This window comes from Diachasma alloeum, unplaced genomic scaffold (genome assembly GCF_001412515.2).
Source record: "Diachasma alloeum isolate Michigan unplaced genomic scaffold, Dall2.0 Dall_scaffold_00363, whole genome shotgun sequence".
Lineage (NCBI taxonomy): Eukaryota > Metazoa > Arthropoda > Insecta > Hymenoptera > Braconidae > Diachasma > Diachasma alloeum.
Window position 1 is genome coordinate 286,794 of NW_021680502.1, and position 21,215 is coordinate 308,008.

The following is a 21,215-nucleotide window of genomic DNA, read 5'->3' on the forward strand; positions in this document are numbered from 1 at the left end:
TAGTTTCGGCGATATTGGAGTAAACTCGTTTCACTTCATTTGGCACCAATTCCATGGCCCAAACAACTACTTAAGGTACTTCCGCAGTAAGTATACTTGGTGAAAATTTCGAAATGGTATAAAGACGCAATATTTGGATCATATGTTGTTGACCACATTAAAAATATATTCCCAAAATTTCAAGTCCCTGGTCCACCCCATTTTTGAGATATGCATCGCCAAACATTCAATTTTTGTGTTTTTTCCATTTTTGACGATGTATATCTCGAAAATGGGGTGGAGAAGGTACTTGAAATTTTAGGTATAGTTTTTGAATGTGCTCAACAACATATGATCCAAATATTGCGTCTTTATACCATTTCGAAATTTTCACCAAGTATACTTACTGCGGAAGCTCCTCAATTAAATTATCCGATCCCATCTTGGATAATCTTAATTTCTCTATAATGTTTTTCTTTTACTGAAGGTAATGAACATTTAAGCGTGATTGGAATGTGCACCACCCATTCGCTGTTGCATCATACTCAATAGCATATCCGAATATTGTTGCATCATGTTAACGACTCTACCTTGATCTTGACCGGTCAATAATTCCTGAAAGGTTTCAGTTGCTTCGCTTGTTGGCAGTTGTGCTTCAATCTGGTTATCTTTGTTACTCGCTTCAGCGGCAACTAGGCGCAATGTCCTCATTGCTTCGTTGACTGACGACTCTAAACCACGTAACATCGTGTCTCTATCAATAATTTCGCCTGACGAGTTTCCGGCATGATCCATCGTTAATCTTTTGTAGAGTTGAACAACATTGTCAGCAGTACGAGTTAATTCGTCTGCTATTGTATTACAGAGGTATGGCGATACTGAAAGAATTTCAGTTGGTTAACAACATCCATGAATAACAATTGCATTTTTCTATAAATGAGTACAGTTATTACTACTAATAAATTAGCAATATGCTTCCGAATGAGTTCTCTTTTTTAAATTCTTAGTTCACTATTCCCTTCTTCTATTTTTTCGTGTCATAGCATTATCATCAATTGAAATATTATCAAAATTTTGTGTATTATTTCAGTCTGACCAATAATTCTACATTCAGACGATTTCAAAACTCGAATCCGTTTTCATTCCGGGTTTAAATAAGGTTCAATCAAGGTTTAATCAGTGTATCCACGTAGGAAAACATTCTATAGGATTTCCTATACGATATTCTAGAAGATTTTCCATAAGATTTTCTCGGAAATGTAGAGTCATGAGGTTCAGAATGATGGTCATAAGAATCATTTGGGGATCATGTAAGGATCAAATGACCTTCATATGACCCTCACATGACTCCAATTTAACCCCTATATAAACCCATATGACCCCCATATTACCCTTAAACGACTCTAATATGACCCTTTATGACCCATACATGACCGCCACATGATCTCCATTTTTAACCCTCATTGTGACCCTTATTCTCCTAAATTTTGTAGGATATCCTGTTGCAAATCTCATAGGAAATCCTACATGAAATCCTAGAGGACATCCTATAAGAAATACAATAGGAAAAACCTGATAAGAAATCCTACAGGCAATCCTATCTGGAAAATCCTATAGGATTTTTTCATACGTGTCACCGTAATTTAATCACGGATTATTCACGATTTAGATCTTATTAATGCTTGAGATGTTATTTTTTTTATTTTTAACGTGATTTGCCGCAAGGAGTTTGCGACTGGCCATCGCCCGAAGGCCTGCAGCGTTTGAGATCTTATTAATGTCTATATTCATGAAAAAAATCAAGAAATTCTATTGGTCATTTTTAAGAATATTTCGAAAAAAAATGAAGAAATACCCTCGGAAAGACCACACGCATACCAGTACCAGCACCATCTAAAAATCGCATATTCTGACTGTTACACTATAGTTAGTTACCCTAACAGAAACAATCAGAAACTTAAATTTGAACGATTACAAAACATCCATTCGGAAGCAAAAATATATTGTAACCCTCTTTTATGAAAGTCGGCCTAACGCACTATTTGTGCAGTGGAGTGGGGACGGCCAATTCCTACGACCAATGCCTGAAGTGGTGAAAACGTTCATCACAAAAGAAGGTAATGCAAGAATGAAATCAGACTAATAATATTTGTCGATTATTTATGGATAGATTGGTGAATTTTGAAAGTCTTTCGTTCGTCAGGAAATCTATGGAACTACTTTCGATACATAATGGAACATCTTTAAAAATGAGAAAAATGATACACTAATGGAGTTATCTCCGCATTTGAACGAGAAAGAGAATTTTTTATGATTTTATCTTCACAATCGTTCTTGAAGCACAATTTTCATTTCATTTATCTATTCTTAGAATGTTCGATATATTACAACAGTAGATTGTGCACCAAGGGAGGAAAACAGGACATTCTAATCCGAGGCGAAGCCTCGTGCCCCCTTCCTTCGACCGCGCACCCGTCTGAGCGATCTTTTCTTCCTGTCCGTTGGGCCGTTGTGATCGCTCTACACGGCGCTACCATCAGCGCATCTCCGTCTTTGCTATCACTCAACTCATCTCTCCCGGTTGATCCTTATAATCATTTCTCTCATCTCCACTATCTCCACTTCACTCCTCGCCATCATTCCACTCGTGTCTCCTGGTGGACGCTTGTGATAACTTCACTTCTCTCCGGTTTGACCCTTGTGACGTTGTGACCACTCCATTCGGCCTCACCATTTGACCTTCATGATCGTGACAATCTAGTATATTGATTCAAGTGTCGCTCGATAGTTATTTTAATTAACCGAAGACTTTTAAATTTCACGTAGATTCCGCCTTAAAAACGATTGCTCTGATTCCATCTTTTTACTTAGAGACAAACGGCGTATCGTGGCAAGTAACTCCATCAGTAAATAATTTTTTTTCACGAATCGGGTGAAGAATTACAAAAGCGGGGTGTTTCAACCAGTGACAAAGCACGGACACCTAAATTCATCTAGCGAAACAAATGATTTGATATGTTTATAGTTGTATAATCTCATAACTTTTGTAGATATTCTTACTTGAATTAATAAATGAAAATTTTTTATCCATATGTATGAATGATTTTTCGTAAAAAAAATGCGCGATCTACCCCCTCTTTTTGGAAACCTCGGGCCCCGGCCATAAAAATTAGACAAGAACAGAGACTCACTGATGCCCCCAAAAATGAAGACTGGAACACCAAACGAGCGATCGGAGTCGTTCCAACCACCATAAACATGAACGATTCCTGTCTTCCTCAATCTTCACGTGTTGAGTAACTACAGCATCAGAACGACATTCGGATGACTACAGTGGTCTCAATTTTTATGGCTAGCCTCGATGCCACGAGTGTACTATTCTTTGTGTCTTCCCGTGTCCTCGAGGATATGTTCAAATATCGTAATGACTTGGACGACACAGGGAAGATTCGGAACGACAAATTGTTCGACTCGGGTTCTAAAATATGTGGTTAAACGCTTTCTTAACCGAGTTATAATAAGGCTCCAGAACTGAGGGTCAAAAATAAGTTTTAGACATAAGGATCATATTCCCCAAGGATCCTGATCTAAACAGGAATATTCATTCGAAAGCAAACTGCTAATTTATTTCCACAAATGAGTACACCAAGTTAAGAAAAAAGAGCAATTGCTCACTTGTTTGACATGTACCATCCGGTATTAAGAGTTGGCAAATATTTCTAGATCGATGAGACTTTCGAAGTCTCATTAATGAAAATACAATCTAGCCTCATACATATTTAATGATAAGCCATTAAATAATTCTGTCCATGCATTGTCGACGAGATACATTTATGAAGACTTTCTTACGAGAGTACGCACAATATTCAAAGACTTACTGATAAAAACGAGTATTTATTAATGCTTCAATTGCTTGGAATCATTAAATCGTCATGCATTCACGAGCATGATTACATGCAACTTTCATTGAATACATTTTGAAATATTAACAGAATATAGAATTACTATTTATGCATTCTGAAAAGGATGTTTACCTAGTTTTCTATCAGTGTCCACTGCAACAGCAAACATGATTTTTAGTGGTGCGGTTATGAATAATTATCAGTTGAGGAGAATACAAAATTTCTGCTCCCGTTCTTAATTAATAAGCTTTGTTCCAAATGTTACTACTCACATTCAGCACTAGCAACGTCGATGGTATGATCAGTATCTTTGACAGGAAGTTCTTGTGGACTGGGATCCAATTGCTTTCGACTACAGAGCCTTGGGCCACCTTGAGCGATTGAACTCATTGATTTGCCATTTGCTATCGCCGTATTTGACCCAGATCGCCGGATCGTCGGAATAAGATTCAAACTATCAATTAAGATTGGAATTTAAAAAATTGGAATAATTATCGATTCGCAATAAATTATTTAGCTTCGCGAGAGCTTACTCAAGTAAAAAGGACAAGAAAGAATGATTTGGCATTATGGTGGAGAAAAACCTAGTTCCGTGTGAAATTTTCGAAACAATTTTTGCAAAAATCTTCCTTTTTTTTAAGAAAGAGCATGACAAAATGGATCACATTCCGCCGTTTAGGAGTAGCAGAACTAATGAAACAACGCTCATAAATTATTCAGCATACATTGTTTTTGACTTTTCCCCGATGTATTAAAAAATTCTAGAGGCAATCTTAATGTATTGGCATTCCATTTGAAAGGAAATTCTGTCAGTTATTTTTTGCCGATTTTCTATTCAAAAGTGCGCGGTTTCGCTGCACGTTTTCCGAAAACAGAAAAAGAAAATATCTGCTAGGTCAAACACAGGCCATACATTCCTGGACATAAATTTTTCGATGTCTTTCCACTATTCCAAAATCTCAGGGAAAATCAGGAAAAATCGATACATTAAATTTATAGCGGAAAATTTCTATAAAACAATCACCATGTATTGCTCTTAGTCCATTGACTTTTATTTATTTTATATTTATTCATTTAGTTGGTTTTAGTTGGTCCATTTTTCCTGGCCGAAAACGAGTAAAAAAATCTATTAGGTGTATGACTTCATTCTCGGCCCTTAAATTAAGTTGATTAGAATACCTATTTGAATTAAAAAAATTTCCCGCAATAAAGGGCGTTTGAAGCGCCATCTGTAAGCTATCCAACCACTCAAGTCCGATTGTAGTCCAATTGACACAACCTCAAAAAACACAGTAAATAAAAATGTCGTTCGAGCAGCAGCACTTGAGGCACTCCCTTCTTTTCACCTTCCAACTAGGAAAAACTACTGTATCTTATAGCACATGTAAAAAGTGGTTTAAAAATTTCGGGATAGAAATTTTGATCTCCAGGATGAAGAACGTCCTGGGCACCCAAAAAAGTTGAGGACGAGGAGTTGAACAGCCTCAATAAAAATCCCTGTCAAACACAACAGGAGTTTGCTGATACTCTCGGAGTGACTCAATCAGCTATTCCGAGGCGTTTAAAAAGAATTGGAAGGATACAGAAGGAAGGTTGTTGGGTGCCCCATCATCCTACCTTAGAAAACAAAAGTCGACGTTGTGAAATTGCCATGTGCCTACTGACCAGATTCAAACAAAAAGACTTTTTACATAAAATTGTGACTGGAGATGAAAAGTGGATATTTTACGACAATCCGAAGAGGCGAAAGTCGTGGGTTTATCCGGGGAAGCCGTCAATGAGTACTGCAAAACCGAACAATCACGTGAAAAAATTGTTGTTGTGTATTTAGAGGGATTCCAAAGGTGTAATCTATTATGAGATACTCGAACAGAGGGAAACCGTCACTGCTAGGCTTTATCAGGACCAACTGGTGAAATTGATTGATGCGATTGAGGAAACGAGACCTTTTACTGGTAGTGGTACGAGGCAAGGAATTTTGCTGCAGGACAACGCGCGGCCACATACAGCAAAAGAAACACTGAAAGTTATCTTCACGTTGGGCTGGAAAATTCTCCCACATGCAGCGTATTCTCCAGACCTTGCCCCTTCTAAATATCACCTTTTTCGGGCGCTACAACATCACCTGGTGGATACCCAGTTCCAATCTCCTGAAAAAGTCCGGCAGAGCATTGATGACTTTATCCAGTCGAAACCATCTTTTTTTCCGAGCTGGAATCCGACAATTGCCCCATAGATGGGAGAAATGCATGCAAAGTGACGGCGATTATTTTCAAGATTAGATCTGTATTCATTTTTTTATAAATAAACGTCAAAATTGTCAAAAGAAGGCCGAGAATTAAGTCATACACCTAATAATACTGCAACAATCACGGTGTAATATCAATCCAACTTGTATGAAAAAACAAGTTGATGGTATAAAGGTACTGTCAGTGACTTTATTTAATAACATAGGGAACTCAAAACCGCGAGAATGGTTATTAACCCCTCAAGTACGGGACCCTTTTCCTCCACTAACTTTCAATAGACCAAAGATGTTAAAAATTAGACATAATTGAAGCCAAGAGACTGGTCTTGACAACAGTGTTTATACGAACTCATAAAGTTCTGTTTTTTGAAATATTGAACTTTAAAAAGAGACGTGTATTAACGCGTGGGTTTAGATGTGGTATGGATCCTGAGCTTGAGAGATTAAGCATTTTGGAACTGTAGTAGAATATAGCAGGAGTTGGACCGGAACAAATATGTGCTACTCGCAAAAAAACTTAGCACTGTGCGAAACCAAATTAATCAGTTGTTTAATTTCATATTAATTGTTATTTTCAGTTAGTATTGGTCGTTGAGAAGACATTAATGCGTCCTTCTCTAAATATCACAATAAAAAAGATAATCACCTAGAAGTAGGTTCTACGTTGATGCTCTTTGGTCTTGGAGGCAGTATAGGTTTTACACTATTACCATTTGATGAAGTATCTTCTGAACTCGAATCCTCCTGATTGCCAACTTGACTTAGATTAACTGTGGGAATGGCAAAAAATGCATATTGTGATGAATTTCAACAATGAAATATCTATAAATGCAAGAAAAACAAGGAGTACGAAGTTTACCACTTGAGTAAGAACTTTGCATGCCACGTCTCCTCAATACCATTGTTAGATTATTGGTCGGATTCGAATGATGCTTTGTTTGATAATTAATCTTATTCTGAGAGCTGATTGTGGGCCTCATCAAACCAGTTATGCGGTTACTCTGAGCTTGGTTTGACCAATGTCTTCCACCTGACGTCATGCCGGCATCCGATTCAGAATCACTTTGCTATTACAACAAAGATAACTGTTAATTCTTTTTATGTTTCCAAGACAAGCAATTTCGGAAATGAACTTACTTGATTTAAAACTCCAACACTGCTACTTCGCGTCATATGATTTGAATGTATTTTACTTGATCCATATCGAGAAGGCATTGATCCAGAAGTACCACTTCCAGAAGAATTTTTTAACTGACTCGAATTCTTAATTGATGTTTTACCTGAAACTGTAATTTTTCTCCATTAATGTTTCGATAATAAGGTAGATAATTGATTCTTAAGTTTGTAATCATAGAATCATGGTAATGACAGAAAGAGATATTTATAATAATTTATGAAAGAAAAAGGTGCCAAAGAAATGAGAAACAAACTGATACCTCGTATCGGAGCATGCAGTAACCTGTTGGACGGGTTGGCAGACAAATCACTCAAGGAACAGGCCCGTCTCATACCACTGCTCTCTTCGCCATCGTCGTTGTTGATATTAGTTGAAGTATCACATCTTGCTCCCATAACTGTCGACAACACGCAAGGCACATGCTACTACTCTTTACACTTTAGAACTAGAAGTGTTAGTAAAAGAAACCTGGGAATGATTTTTGACTAGGATTGAAAGAACTGAACGGGTCCAAATTTCTATGAAGGAACTTGCGTTTTTTCGTCTTTCAAGAAAACTTCCGGTCATGTTCTTTCATTTCAATAGCGAGAAAAATTGTGTAAATTCACACTCATAAACATGAGGATCAAGATGAATAATAATAAATATGCTCATGCTGTATGAGAATAAAAAGCCAATCCAATAGTGTGTACGAATTCTTCCAACAATTTCTCGTTGTGCAATAATTTTCCTGCGTCTCACTGCAGCCATATATGAGAATAATCTTCATTTCTTATGAATACTCAATTGCTCATCTAGTACTAAGCCACGTGCAATTTTGTACAAACGATACTTTACAACATCAAAATGTTGAAAATTAAAGTATTTCAGACATCGATATTATTTGGTTGTAATTAATACCTGTGGCAAAATGATGCTTAGGTTGTAGAATACTATAACTTAGAGGTAGCAGTGCGTTAGTGCACTTCAATTGGCATCTTGATGCCGGTGGCCAGACTCTTTTAGGTGAATTAGTGCAACTTGAGCCTGTAGTCGATGAGCCTGATTCCAACATTGACTTATCTATTGCACAATCACTGTCTTCACCCCCAGAACTACGTCGATTTTCTTGCTTCAAAATGAAGCCTGCGCCTCTCTCATTTTCCATTCTAGTGGAATACTCATGTTCCTTTGACTGAATATGCCATGACTTTTTGTTATTCGAAAAATACTGTTCTCGACGTACTAAACTTTCAAATTCTTTCGATAAAAGTTTGACTGTTCCTTCAATAGCACGCGTAATCCTTATATCCATATTTTTATTAAGATCTCTATTTTTTTTTTCAGTATCACCATTTGAATCCGGAGTTTGTGAATCTGATGTAGACACATCAGCTGAGGAGGTCCCATTTGCTTCCAAGGAATCATAATTTTCGGTATCTTTTGTGGGCACTTGGCTTTCAAATCGTTCAAATTGTCGTTCCATTCTATCAATGATAAGTTGATCCGAACTGTTAATCTTCGTCGAAACAAAGCCAATATTCGTAACGTGCGTAGAAGCTTGAATCTCTTGAAAGGTTTTTTGTAAATCTTCTTTATTTCTCTTCACCGCATCTTTTGGAGCTTCTATATCATCATTATTTTGCGTGAAATCTAACTTAGTCAATGGCTTTGAGTAGCCATCAATGTTATATCTTGTCCAAGTGGGCCTTGTGCGATTTTTCAAACTTTGGGCTCTTGACAAAGTTCGCGTGGGTTTCGGTGGTTTATGAGGTACAAAATTATCAAGTATTAAAGTAGATTGCGGTGCTTTAGGAATTCGAAGGCTATGACTCCGTCCAATTTCTAATCTGGAGTTTCTTGTGATTGTATCATATTCATTTGTGTTATCAACATTAAATTCATAATAGATACACGTTTGATTAGGCCTAAAATTTTCCTCAGTATAATTAATGGGAGATTTTACAGTGTTCAATCTTGTATCCTGAAGTGATTTTGATCTAAAAACTGAACGATTTGAGACTGGCATTTGTGAATTCTGATTTCCAGCTTCTTCACTAGTTTCAGTTCGATACTTGGGATTTGCGTTATATGTTTCCGAATTTTGTCGTTTCCTTTTATAATGAGAATCGAATAGCATCTCAAGTGGTGCTGACTTAACGAGCGAATCAGAATCCTCTGATAATACACTTTCAGTACTTCTGTGATCCTCATTCTCGTGTAATGGAAACGTTTGATAATCCTCGTCTGTCAGAATACTCTCTTGGCTTCGTGCACCATGCATTTTTTTACGTGAAAGGAAAAAACTAGCACTTGAATGCCTGCCATTTTCATATTGAATACAATCAAATTCTTCAGTAGATGCATCAGATAAAATGCTCTCTTGAGATTCAGTCAATTTCTTTTTCATCAAATTTCGACAATTTTGGGTATCAACTTGAGAATCCGTATTCACATTTATTTGATATTCACTGATACATCTTCTAGGAGGTTTTGTATATTCACTTTCTAATGAATCATCACTAAAATTACCGTCATCATTCTCAGCACTGGATATTTGCTCGTTCATGGCTGGTAAACTTTCGAATGACTTGGTAATTTTTTCAAAATTTTCAGAATCATCGTTGAGACCAATAAAGTAGCTACAAGATCTTCGTTGTTGAGAAAATTTTGCGAAACTTTTTGCACTGTTTGTACTCTTTTTCTTCAATATCTTCAATTCCTCACAAACTGGTGAGTCCGGGAGTGATTGATTAGGTTTATTCAAAGATAATTGATACTTTTCGGTTTTCTTCAGTGTCAGCGTGAGTGGACGATTTCGATTTGTACATATCTGTTCATTTATACTTGACATAGTTTGGCTTTTTGGGATGATCTTTTGAATTGGCTCATGAATTTTATAGGGAGTCGAATTTATATTGTTAGTATATAGTTCAGGTTTTAGTTGAATACTTTGATTCTGCAGTTGTGGTTTAATGGGATTAGTCGGTATTGCATAACGAAGTGCATGGCCTGACGAAAGGTTACCTGTTCCGATCCGGTTCTGACGATGATGGCGATGTGGTATGTGATTACTTAGATCCGAAATACTTTGACTTGATTTTAATGATGACTTGTAGCCGACCTATTCATGATAGAACAATAATGATGTATTCATTTAAATTTATTTCCAAAAATGAATCAAAGTTTTCAAGGATTATTTTTCTATTCAAGTGCCTGTGATGGTAACAAATCTAAACAACAGGCAGAGGTGGATTAATAAACAATCTTTCAATTACAATCAATGGAGAATTTTCAAATCATGCTAGTTTGTTCCACAAAAGGACAAACAATTTATAACATATGGAAGTTCAATGAGCATTTAATTATGTAGCAAAAATGGAGTTTCAGTGAGCTCCATAAAGAATCTATATTTTTCAATTAAACCCTTAATGTGCTATAAAATGTCCTATGTCTTTCTATTCAGTGCAGAATCGGTCACCTCATGTTGATTTCAAGACCAGTAAAATTGAAAGAAGCTTATGTTAAGAAATTAAGATAATAAATTTACGTACACTTTGTAATTTCTTTCGAGTCTCTTCAATGCGTCTCTTGAGTTCTTCGCGATTTTTCGTTACATTGGCGTCCTTCTTTGGATTGTTTGGAATATTTATCTTCGGTGTGTTGCGGCTATGAATGCCATCTCCACCACTATTCCTGAAAAGAAGAGGGAATTTTTTTTTTAAACAACTGATCTCCATTGGGTTCATTGAAAATGATCAGTAATTCATTCTTTTTTTACCTTCCATGAAATTGTGCACTAATACTAGTATTCTTCCGATTTGTAGGTTCATCAGCTCCACTAAGCGACTCAAAAGCATTCTTCAAATACTTTTCGCGATGGCTCTGATTAGCAAGTTGATCGAAACCTTCTGAACTAGTTTCGGACAACAGTGAAAGTGGATTACGTTCTGCACTAGGAGTTGAAACGCCGCCCTCGGAGTCTGAATCATCTTGACTTCCTGAAGCCAATTCATTACGTCCAGTTTCAGTTGTCCGTATTTTCTTATTCCGCCTTTGAGATCGTCGAAGCTCTTCTACATCCATGGCATTGACTTTAAACTGGTTTGAAACAATATCTTCTGTCGGTGGATAATACATCAGATGATGATGTGATTTTTCGGAACTCGTCGTTCCATTTTCACCCTCGGAATAATCTTCTACATCACCATCGTGTTCTGTACTCTCATGGTCCTAGTTTCATCATAGAGAACGGATTTCATTTAGAATGAGCAATTCTTCATTGAATAATTTTTTAGGGATTGGATTTTGTGAATAGTAGATTTTTTTTTAATAAGATGATGAAACAGTTATAAAATTGTAAAGAATAACCTAATGATTTTCATTTAATAGTGGCATAATTTTTTTAAAAAAACTAACGATTTCTGAAAATACATAACGATGAGGAGTCGATATTGAAATGGCCCAGAATGGTGATTCTACTCGGAGAAAATAAAATAGTAAAGATTGCTATGTCGGAATCCGAACACACACGTACGCCACTCGCCATAGCGCGGCCATAGATCCCATGTAGGAAATGCCAGTGTTCGAAAAAAGGGCCAAGTCTGGCGCAAGCCTGGGCTTGCCAAATCTGGATGCCCAAGCTTGAACTGAGGTTCGGCCATTCCTGGAGACCAGGACTTGAGTCTCGGGGAAAGGGCGCGTAACCAAGCCCCAGCCAGCGGTGGCCCGGAGTTCGGTCATTGGGATCCAGCCCTTGGGGTATGGGTTAAGTCGGAAGGCTGAGATGATGAGAATGGAATCATAAGGGTAAAATCTGAAGAGTAAAATTGTAAGGATTAAATTGCAATACTGGAAAGTGGCGAAAAAATCATAAGTAAAATTTTGAGGGTATAATCGTAAAAATAAAATGGTGGCATTGTAGGTATTGAAGTCACATGCTATTCGCTAACTATCATGAAAAAAAAAAGAATCGTCATTCAAAATTACTTATCATTGTTATGATTATGATTATTATGAATAGTTATTATTATTATTGTTATTCATTATCGAATCATTAGGTGTCTTAATTTTTACAGATTTTTTCTTCGAGCTTAAAATTATATTTAAAATAGAAATATATTCGCGGTCTTTTCTGGTTTCGAAAGGATCGGACAAAAGGTTTCAGAGCACGGAACGACAAGTCTATGTAAGTTACATAACCTTTCAGAATAGCAGAGTTGGCAACTGATCAACAGCACATTCGGCACTGCATTTTATACGAATTCCAAAAAGGAAAAAATGCTTCCGAAGCACGGGAATTAATATGTAGTGTTCTTGGTGCCGACGTTATATCTTATGAAACGTGTAATTATTGGTACAAACGTTTTAGAAGTGGTGATTTCGATCTGAGTGACCAGCTGCGTCCTGGACAGCCTCGAAAGTTTACAGATGCGGAATTGCAAGCTCTACTGGATGAAGACTCAACGCAAATGCAACAAGAGCTTGCAGCTCAGTTAGGAGTCACCCGAACAGCTATTTCTAGGCGTTTGCGCCAAATGGGAAAAATCCAAAAACTTGGAAGGTGGGTCCCACATGTGTTGACCGAACACAGCCTAGCTCAACGTATGAACACGTGCCTTTCACTGCTTGCCCGGCAACAAAAAAAGGACTTCTTATGGAGAATTGTAACGGGTGATGAAAAGTATATTTTTACGAGAATCCCAAACGTAAAAAGTCGTAGTTAGATCCTGGACAATCCATTACATCGACGCCGAAACAGAACATCCACTTAACGAAGATTCTCCTGTGTATCTGGTGGGACATGAAGGGTGTGCTTTATTATAAACTCCTGGAAACAGGTCAGACGGTGATTGCGGAATGCTACAGCCGATAATTGAACAAACTGAGCGAAGAACTTGATCGGGAAAGGCCATTTACTGGGCAAAGAAGCAGGCAAGTCATACTGCTGTATGACAATGCTCGACCTCACGTTGCTCGCGCGACTCAGAAGACACTCTTAAACTTCTGTGATGGGAAGTTCATCCGCACGAGGCATATTCACCAGACTTGGCCACATCCGACTATCACTTGTTCCGGTCCATGCAACACGCCTTAGTGGATAAACAGTTTAAAATGCTGGACGATGTGCGTAAAATCGTCGCTGACTTTATTGCCTCGAAGCCTGCAAGTTTCTTTCGCGACGGCATTCGAATGTTACCTGAGAGACGGCGCAAGGTCATAGAAAACGATGGACAATATTTCCAAGATTGAGTTCGTTGTTCTTTATTTTTTTATCTCTCTCTCTATATAATAAAACAAAGGAAATTTAAAAATTCAGGAGACGACCCCATCCCTGGAGAGTCTCAAGGGTCTCCAGGGTCATAGGGGCCCTAAGGGGTGCTAAGGGTCATAAGGGTCATAGAGGGGCTAAGAGTTATGAGGGCCACGAGAGTCAGAGATGTACGAAGGGTCTTAAGGGTCACGAAGGTCATAGAGGTGCTAAGCGTCATAAGGGTCATAGAGGAGCTAAGAGTCATAAGAATCACAAGGATCATAGAGGTGCTAAGGGACATAAGGATCACGAGGGTCAGAGAAGTGCTAAGCGTCATAGAGGTGTTAAGGGTCATAAGGGGCATAGAGGAGCTAAGGGTCATAAGGGTCACGAGGGTCTTGAAGGTCACGAGGGTCATAGGGGTTTTAAATGTCATAGAGGCGCTAAGGATCACGAGAGTCATAGGATTGCTAAGGGTCACAAGGGTCATAGGAGCGCTGAGGGTCACGAGGGTCATAGGGGTGCTAAGGGTCACGAGGGTCATAGGGGTGGTAAGGGTCATGGGAGTTCTAACGGGGCTGCCCATATATGGGTGGATGCCTATATATGGGGGGTGCCCATATTTTGGGGGGTGCCCATATATGGGGCGGTGCCCATATATGGGGGAAGGGGAATTCTACGTATGTGGTCTCTTATGGTAAAGTATGTATAGAGCTATCGGAAAAACTCTCCCGGTCACACCCACTCGGTCACACCGAGAGGGGGAAGCGAGCGAAGCGAGCGGGGGGGGGGCGAAGCCCCCCCTCGGGGTTGGCGAGCGGAGCGATCAGGGGGCGTAGCCCCCTAGTATTAAATAAATTTATTGAAAAATCTGTAAAAATTAAGTCACACACCTAATAATTTACCTAGTAAACTAGAATTAAATCACTTAATATCTCTATCAACTGAATAATAAAACGTTTAATTTGAGTTTTGAGGCTTTCGCGGCCAATATTATTATTCATTATGATGGCTTCCGGATGGATGCCGCGTCTAGGTTCAGCTTTTTGCCGACGTTTCGCAAACATTTCAGTCTGCATCATCAGGGCTAGGTTGCTCCGATACTGAAGCTCCCTGTTGTAAGGAAGTCCTTATATCTCCCCTGACCCCTGGAGGGGGTAGGTAGAGTGGTGGGGGGTATCCCAGCCAATCAAGATGTTTTTAATTGATCAGCTGGTCAATTAAAAAACCCGGAGGACGGTGTGCCAAATTGGATTGGTTTGGTATCCTCGATCCCTATTGACATTGTTCGGATCTTTTTGGATCTGGAGACCTTCGCGATGTTTTCTGACGAAATATCCTTGTGAGCTGGCAAGCATTTCTGTTTTGTCATATTGGATAGTGTCCAGTGTCCATCCAATGTTCAGCCAGTGCAGATTGCGAGATATGGCCATTTTTTACACACCGTTGATGTTCTTTGATCCGTGTACTGATCCTCCTCCCGGTTTCATCAATGTACACTTTTCACAAGAGCAAGGGATTTTGCACACCCCTGGGAGACTAAGTGGTGGTCTCCGATCCTTAGTACTGGAGAGCATTTATCCAATTTTCGTTGGTGGTTTGAAAATTGTCGTGATGTCATGCTTCTGTAGTACCTTGCTAATGCGATCGGTCGTACCTTGAAGATACGGGAGAACAACCGTTTTCTGATGTTCTAGTTTATCAGGTTCACTCTCAGCTGAGTACTTGTTTTTCAGCCTGTGCAAAATACGGTGGACTTGTTTGCTCTGGTATCCATTATTATTCAATACTTTATCCAGGTGTTGAACTCCATAGTGAATTTTATGCTCGGATATTGTGAGTTGATAAAATTCAGGAACTGAGGCAACGTGTCTGCTCCATGTTTCCAGAAGACGAAAGTGTAGTCGACATACCTGAATCAAACAGAGGAGCTGATTTAAGAACTTTGTTTTCGAAATCTTCCATAAAAATGTTTGCTATGATGAGAGAAATGGGTGAACCCATTGCTGCTCCGAATGTTTCTTCATAGAACTCCCCTTGGAATTGGAAATAAGTGGAAACATTGAAGAACAATGGATACCAGAGCAAACAAGTCCACCGTGTTTTCCACAGGCTGAAAAACAAGCACTCAGCTGAGAGTGAACCTGCTGATAAAGTAGACCATCAGAAAGGGGTTGTTCTCCTGTATCTTCAAGGTACGCCCGATCGCATTAGCAAGGTACTACAGAAGCATGACATCAGGACTATTTTCAAACCACCAACGAAAATTGGACAAATGCTCCCTCCCCAATACTGATGATCGGAAACCACCACTTAGTCTTCCAGGGGTGTACAAAATCCCTTGCTCTCCTGGAAAAGTGTACATTGGTGAAACTGGGAGGAGGATCAGTACACGGATCAAAGAACATCAACGGTGTGCAAAAAATGGCCATATCTCGCAATCTGCCCTGGCTGAACATTGAATGGACACTGGACACTCTATCCAATATGACAAGACAGAAATGCTTGCCAGCTCACAAGGATATTTCGTCAGAAAACATCGCGAAGGTCTCGAGATCCAAAAACATCCGAACAATCTCAATAGGGATCGAGGATACCAAACCAATCCAATTTGGCACACCGTCCTCCCGGTTTTTTAATTGACCAGCTGATCAATTAAAAACATCTTGATTGGCTGGGATACCCCCCACCACTCTACCTACCCCCTCCAGGGGTCAGGGGGATATAAGGACTTCCTTACAACGGGAAGCTTCAGTATCGGAGCCACCTAGCCCTGATGATGCAGACTGAAATGTTTGCGAAACGTTGGCAAAAAGCTGAATCTAGACGCGGCATCCATCCAGAAGCCATCATAATGAATAATAAAACGTTCAAGTCGAAAAAAACCGAGGTAGTATTAATATGGACGATTTGAAGTAGAGATTTTGCCAATTGCGCGGTAGGCTAGTTAGGGTAGAATATTAATTGCGTAGTTAGGGCGTCGTATTAGTAGTCACGAGTGCTTGGGTTCGATCCCATGCACGTACAAAAATGTTTATGGCCGCGGCCATGGTCTTTTGGATGAGGAACGGGCCCCGAAATTCGGCAGCCCGGTCGCCGGGCTTGGACCGAGCTTGGCCCGTTCGTTTTTTCCTACGTGGGATACCGGTGTCCGCGGCCATGGACATGTTCATGAAATCCCCATGGCCTTTGAAGGGGATTTGAGGGTCCTTGNTGCAAAAAATGGCCATATCTCGCAATCTGCCCTGGCTGAACATTGAATGGACACTGGACACTCTATCCAATATGACAAGACAGAAATGCTTGCCAGCTCACAAGGATATTTCGTCAGAAAACATCGCGAAGGTCTCGAGATCCAAAAACATCCGAACAATCTCAATAGGGATCGAGGATACCAAACCAATCCAATTTGGCACACCGTCCTCCCGGTTTTTTAATTGACCAGCTGATCAATTAAAAACATCTTGATTGGCTGGGATACCCCCCACCACTCTACCTACCCCCTCCAGGGGTCAGGGGGATATAAGGACTTCCTTACAACGGGAAGCTTCAGTATCGGAGCCACCTAGCCCTGATGATGCAGACTGAAATGTTTGCGAAACGTTGGCAAAAAGCTGAATCTAGACGCGGCATCCATCCAGAAGCCATCATAATGAATAATAAAACGTTCAAGTCGAAAAAAACCGAGGTAGTATTAATATGGACGATTTGAAGTAGAGATTTTGCCAATTGCGCGGTAGGCTAGTTAGGGTAGAATATTAATTGCGTAGTTAGGGCGTCGTATTAGTAGTCACGAGTGCTTGGGTTCGATCCCATGCACGTACAAAAATGTTTATGGCCGCGGCCATGGTCTTTTGGATGAGGAACGGGCCCCGAAATTCGGCAGCCCGGTCGCCGGGCTTGGACCGAGCTTGGCCCGTTCGTTTTTTCCTACGTGGGATACCGGTGTCCGCGGCCATGGACATGTTCATGAAATCCCCATGGCCTTTGAAGGGGATTTGAGGGTCCTTGGCAACATTTATTGAGAGGGGTTTTGTGATCACAAAGGTCAGACGGGAGAGGCAAACGCAGTTATCGTAAGGGTCTCATTGGAGTGATGAATTGAATAATCGTAAGGATTGAATGAGAAATACGAACGTAGTTATCGCAAAGACTAACGATAACTACGGTCGCCTCTTTCATTCAACCCTTGCGATTACTCAATTCTTCACTCAAATTGAACCCTTGCGATAACTACGTTGGTCTCATCCGTTTGACCGTTACAATTTCTCAATTCATGTCTCCTATCAGACCCTTGCGATAGCTACGCGGGATTCTCTCGTTTGACCCTTGCGATTACTCAATTCATCACCGCAATTAGACCCTTACCATAACTACGTTTACCTGTCCCGTCTGACTCTTGTGATCACCCCACCAACCTCAATAAATGTTGGCCCAGTAACGAGGCCGTGGAACCCCTGAGATTTGGGGACATGGAAGGTGGCCATGGACCCCCAAATCGCCTTCAAAGACAATAGAGATTTCATGGCCATGCCCATGGCCGCGGACAACGGTATTTATGGCGGCGCCATGACGAGTGGCGTACATGTAGTAAATGTTACCAAAGTTTTGTAAGCATTACTATGGACATGATAATGGCTACCATGGAACATTGTAATCGTTATTGTGGGGCATAATAATCTTCTCAATGGTAATAGGTACTATGACCATAGCAATAATTTATATAGTACATAGTACAACCTCCATAACTGCACGCCTCCCGGGGTTTGGGTTCTCGGAATTTCTACTTATGAAAGGACCCTTCTTCCCCAGCGAAAGAGCGAGAGCGCTGAGTTAGAAGGAGATGCGTGTAGTTTCACAGTACTCGCATTGTAGATAGAGAGCGAAAGACGTTAGAAAGAGAACGGGCATAAAGGGGAATTGTAATGGTGGGGGAACACTTGCCCGCGTGTGGTGGGACAGCGGGCACTTACGTAGGTGAGCAGTTACGGAGGTCCCACTGTAATGCTTACTATGTTACATAGTAGAGCTTCCTATTTTACGTAAAATATCATATAACCCATAATGAAATTATTCTAAATAATTAAATACCATCAAGGAATGATACATGAGGAGATCAATGTTAGGCACAGAAATATCAGTAATTCAAGAACACGAATGGTCTTGTTGTAAGAACCATCGAAAAGAGAAATTGTGTTTTTGAATGCAATAATGGTTCTATTCAGAGAGCTCCTAATAAAGTCTATTAAAACTTAAATTAAATTTTCAGTTGGATTTTTATTCATATCAAATGAATAGTTTTATAAATGCAAACAAATGTGTTCTTTATACATTAGTTACAAAAGGAATCATTGTTTAGATGGCGAAGGAAGAGACTTTATTGATGTGTAATGAGTCTCTGTTTGAATCAAATAAATTATTTATTTATTTTCAATTGATTATCTATTTCTAATGAATGCACTATTTATTCTATATAATTGAAGCAGTTATTTAAAAGCAGATCCACGCCAAATTAACAGGCTAAAAGAGGCGATGCTAGGGAGTTTCGTCTCAATTTTTTTTCGAAAAGATGGAAATTGGACAAAAATTTGAAAAAAAATTGAAAAATATTAATATTCATGGGAGTTGAAAATTTCCATTTGTTGTCAATTTTTTTTTTTTTCATATTGGCCCCAATACCTCAGCGGGGTTTTAGGCTATCAAATCGTACTTTGGCACGCTTAAATAAAATGAAAACACATTCGAAATGAGCCATCATACACAGCATTATTTTCGGTTAAACGGGGTTTATACCAGAAAACGTGTTTTTTTTTTCAATAAAATAAGAAGAATTTTTGCGTGAATTAGAGTTTGCCTTTCGCCGTCGTTCGGCGGTTGATTTTTTCAATGAGACAAGTATTAAAAATGACGGGAAATCGCTATTATTCATGCAATTATCCCATAAATAAGTGAATATTTAAGTCAATATTAGCGAATGGTGAATGTTGGACTCATTACATCTTCTATTATTTATCTTCAGTATGGTTTTTTGAGTGAAAAATGATTATTTCTCTAATTATACAATGGAATAGTATATTTCGCGTCGAGTTTCACTGGGGTTGTTGACGAGTGTGAGGTTAGCCTCGCCTTCGGCTCGGCGTGCCAATCACACTCGTCGAAAACCCCTCCGACACGAACGATATTTTTCCGTAGTGATTTTTACTTTTACCAGTTCAGCGAAGGGTCAATATCAATCCCTGGACTAGGAAAAGTGAAGATCAGTACGGAAAATATATTTATAAGAGCTTTATTTGTTGGTAATTGAAAAACTTAGAAAAAATATAGTGTATAACTGGATATGTTCGATTTGAATCTTTTCAAACCAGTTACTTCACATTTAACTGTCTTGAGTGATAATAAATCATTAGCTGATTTTCATGTTTTATGCTGATTTGACAAAGAAAACGTTTCAATTATTCACAATATCTGTGTCCAGATAAAATAAGCCGGGGGCAGCAAGCATGTAATGGTCAGCATGTTACTGAGTGTTGTTTTGATGCTTTGTTTGCCATCAATACATTGATGATATGCTTCTGAAATTTTTTTTACTCTCGGATAATTCTCCCTATTTTTATAATTTGTGCCCCCCCCAACCAAATTTTCTCCAACCTCCTATACCGCATTTGCCAAAGGTTTGGGGAAGACCTGATCAGATAAAGTCGACTCTTCCGAGGCTCCTAAATTAGTTTCCGAAATTACTTTAAAATCTTTATTTGTTAATAATTTCTCTTCACTTCAATTTTTAACTCTTTTGTCATAATGGTCATTCACTTTTTTTTATTTCATTTTTTGTTCACCTTTTTATTCAAATTTTTTCATTTTATCCTAACAGTTTCGAAATTTATGAAATTCAAAATTCATTTGTTCATGATCTATTGCGAATAAAGTAAAACGAATGCTTAACTTTATTCTTTGAGGTATAATGAACATTAATAAAACAAGCAGGGGTTCGATCCTGTCCGACAGAAGGCATGCGACCGTTATTTTTTGTCCTATTGGCCTCTCTCTTCCTTTTATTTCTACCAATTACATTGGTAGAAAGCTTCCGAATGGATCCCTATCAATTCCATATTTCTAAAATAGGCATACATGCGCAACTACATTAATTCTGTTTGTTTGTATGAAACCATCACTCCTTTGCCTTTATTTGCACTGCGTAATCACTCATAGATATTAGTTTATTATGGTATTTTAGTTACCCCTACCATCCTTTACGAACTCCATTGATATCTAACTTATTATTTGAGGTTTGAAAATCATCGGAAAAAAATTCCATTCAAAATGGAGTTATACCAAAAGCTGAATATCTCCAAAACCACTGCACCGATTGCGCCCATCCAAAATACCAACCCACAGTATTGTAAGAGCTATAATCATGCCAAATTTTAACTTACAAGATCTATGCGCGTGCTGATCTATTCATTTGTTGAAATAAAGAAATGGAATTCATTAAATTTCATTTTCTCATGAATATCTTATAAATATTAATAATGAATCAAAGAGAATTCGACTAATGATTGAAATGAATAGCGAAGTAGAGTAAAAGAATTTATAAAGAATTTTTCATGTACATGTAAAAAAAAAATATATATATATATATATATATATATATATATATATATATATATATATATATAT

General features: G+C 38.7%; 1 protein-coding gene across 2 annotated transcripts in view; it reads right to left on the reverse strand.

Annotated features, from left to right (window-relative positions):
- Nucleotides 1-351: 351 nt before the first annotated feature.
- The window catches only part of LOC107041365 (mitogen-activated protein kinase-binding protein 1), a 210,334-nt gene continuing 189,470 nt past the window's right edge, over nt 352-21,215 (reverse strand). Inside the window, exons 6-15 of one of the 2 annotated variants that reach the window (XM_015261885.1) lie at nt 11,067-11,518; nt 10,840-10,981; nt 10,313-10,409; nt 7,566-7,703; nt 7,267-7,415; nt 6,989-7,196; nt 6,776-6,899; nt 4,154-4,335; nt 4,014-4,034; nt 352-857 (exon numbers count right to left, since the gene is read on the reverse strand). In XM_015261885.1, the coding sequence (XP_015117371.1) occupies nt 478-857; nt 4,014-4,034; nt 4,154-4,335; nt 6,776-6,899; nt 6,989-7,196; nt 7,267-7,415; nt 7,566-7,703; nt 10,313-10,409; nt 10,840-10,981; nt 11,067-11,518 (1,893 nt within the window). In that variant the 3' untranslated portion in view covers nt 352-477. The remainder of the gene's footprint in view (nt 858-4,013; nt 4,035-4,153; nt 4,336-6,775; nt 6,900-6,988; nt 7,197-7,266; nt 7,416-7,565; nt 7,704-10,312; nt 10,410-10,839; nt 10,982-11,066; nt 11,519-21,215) is intronic. The other variant, XM_029126324.1, reaches the window with a different exon arrangement.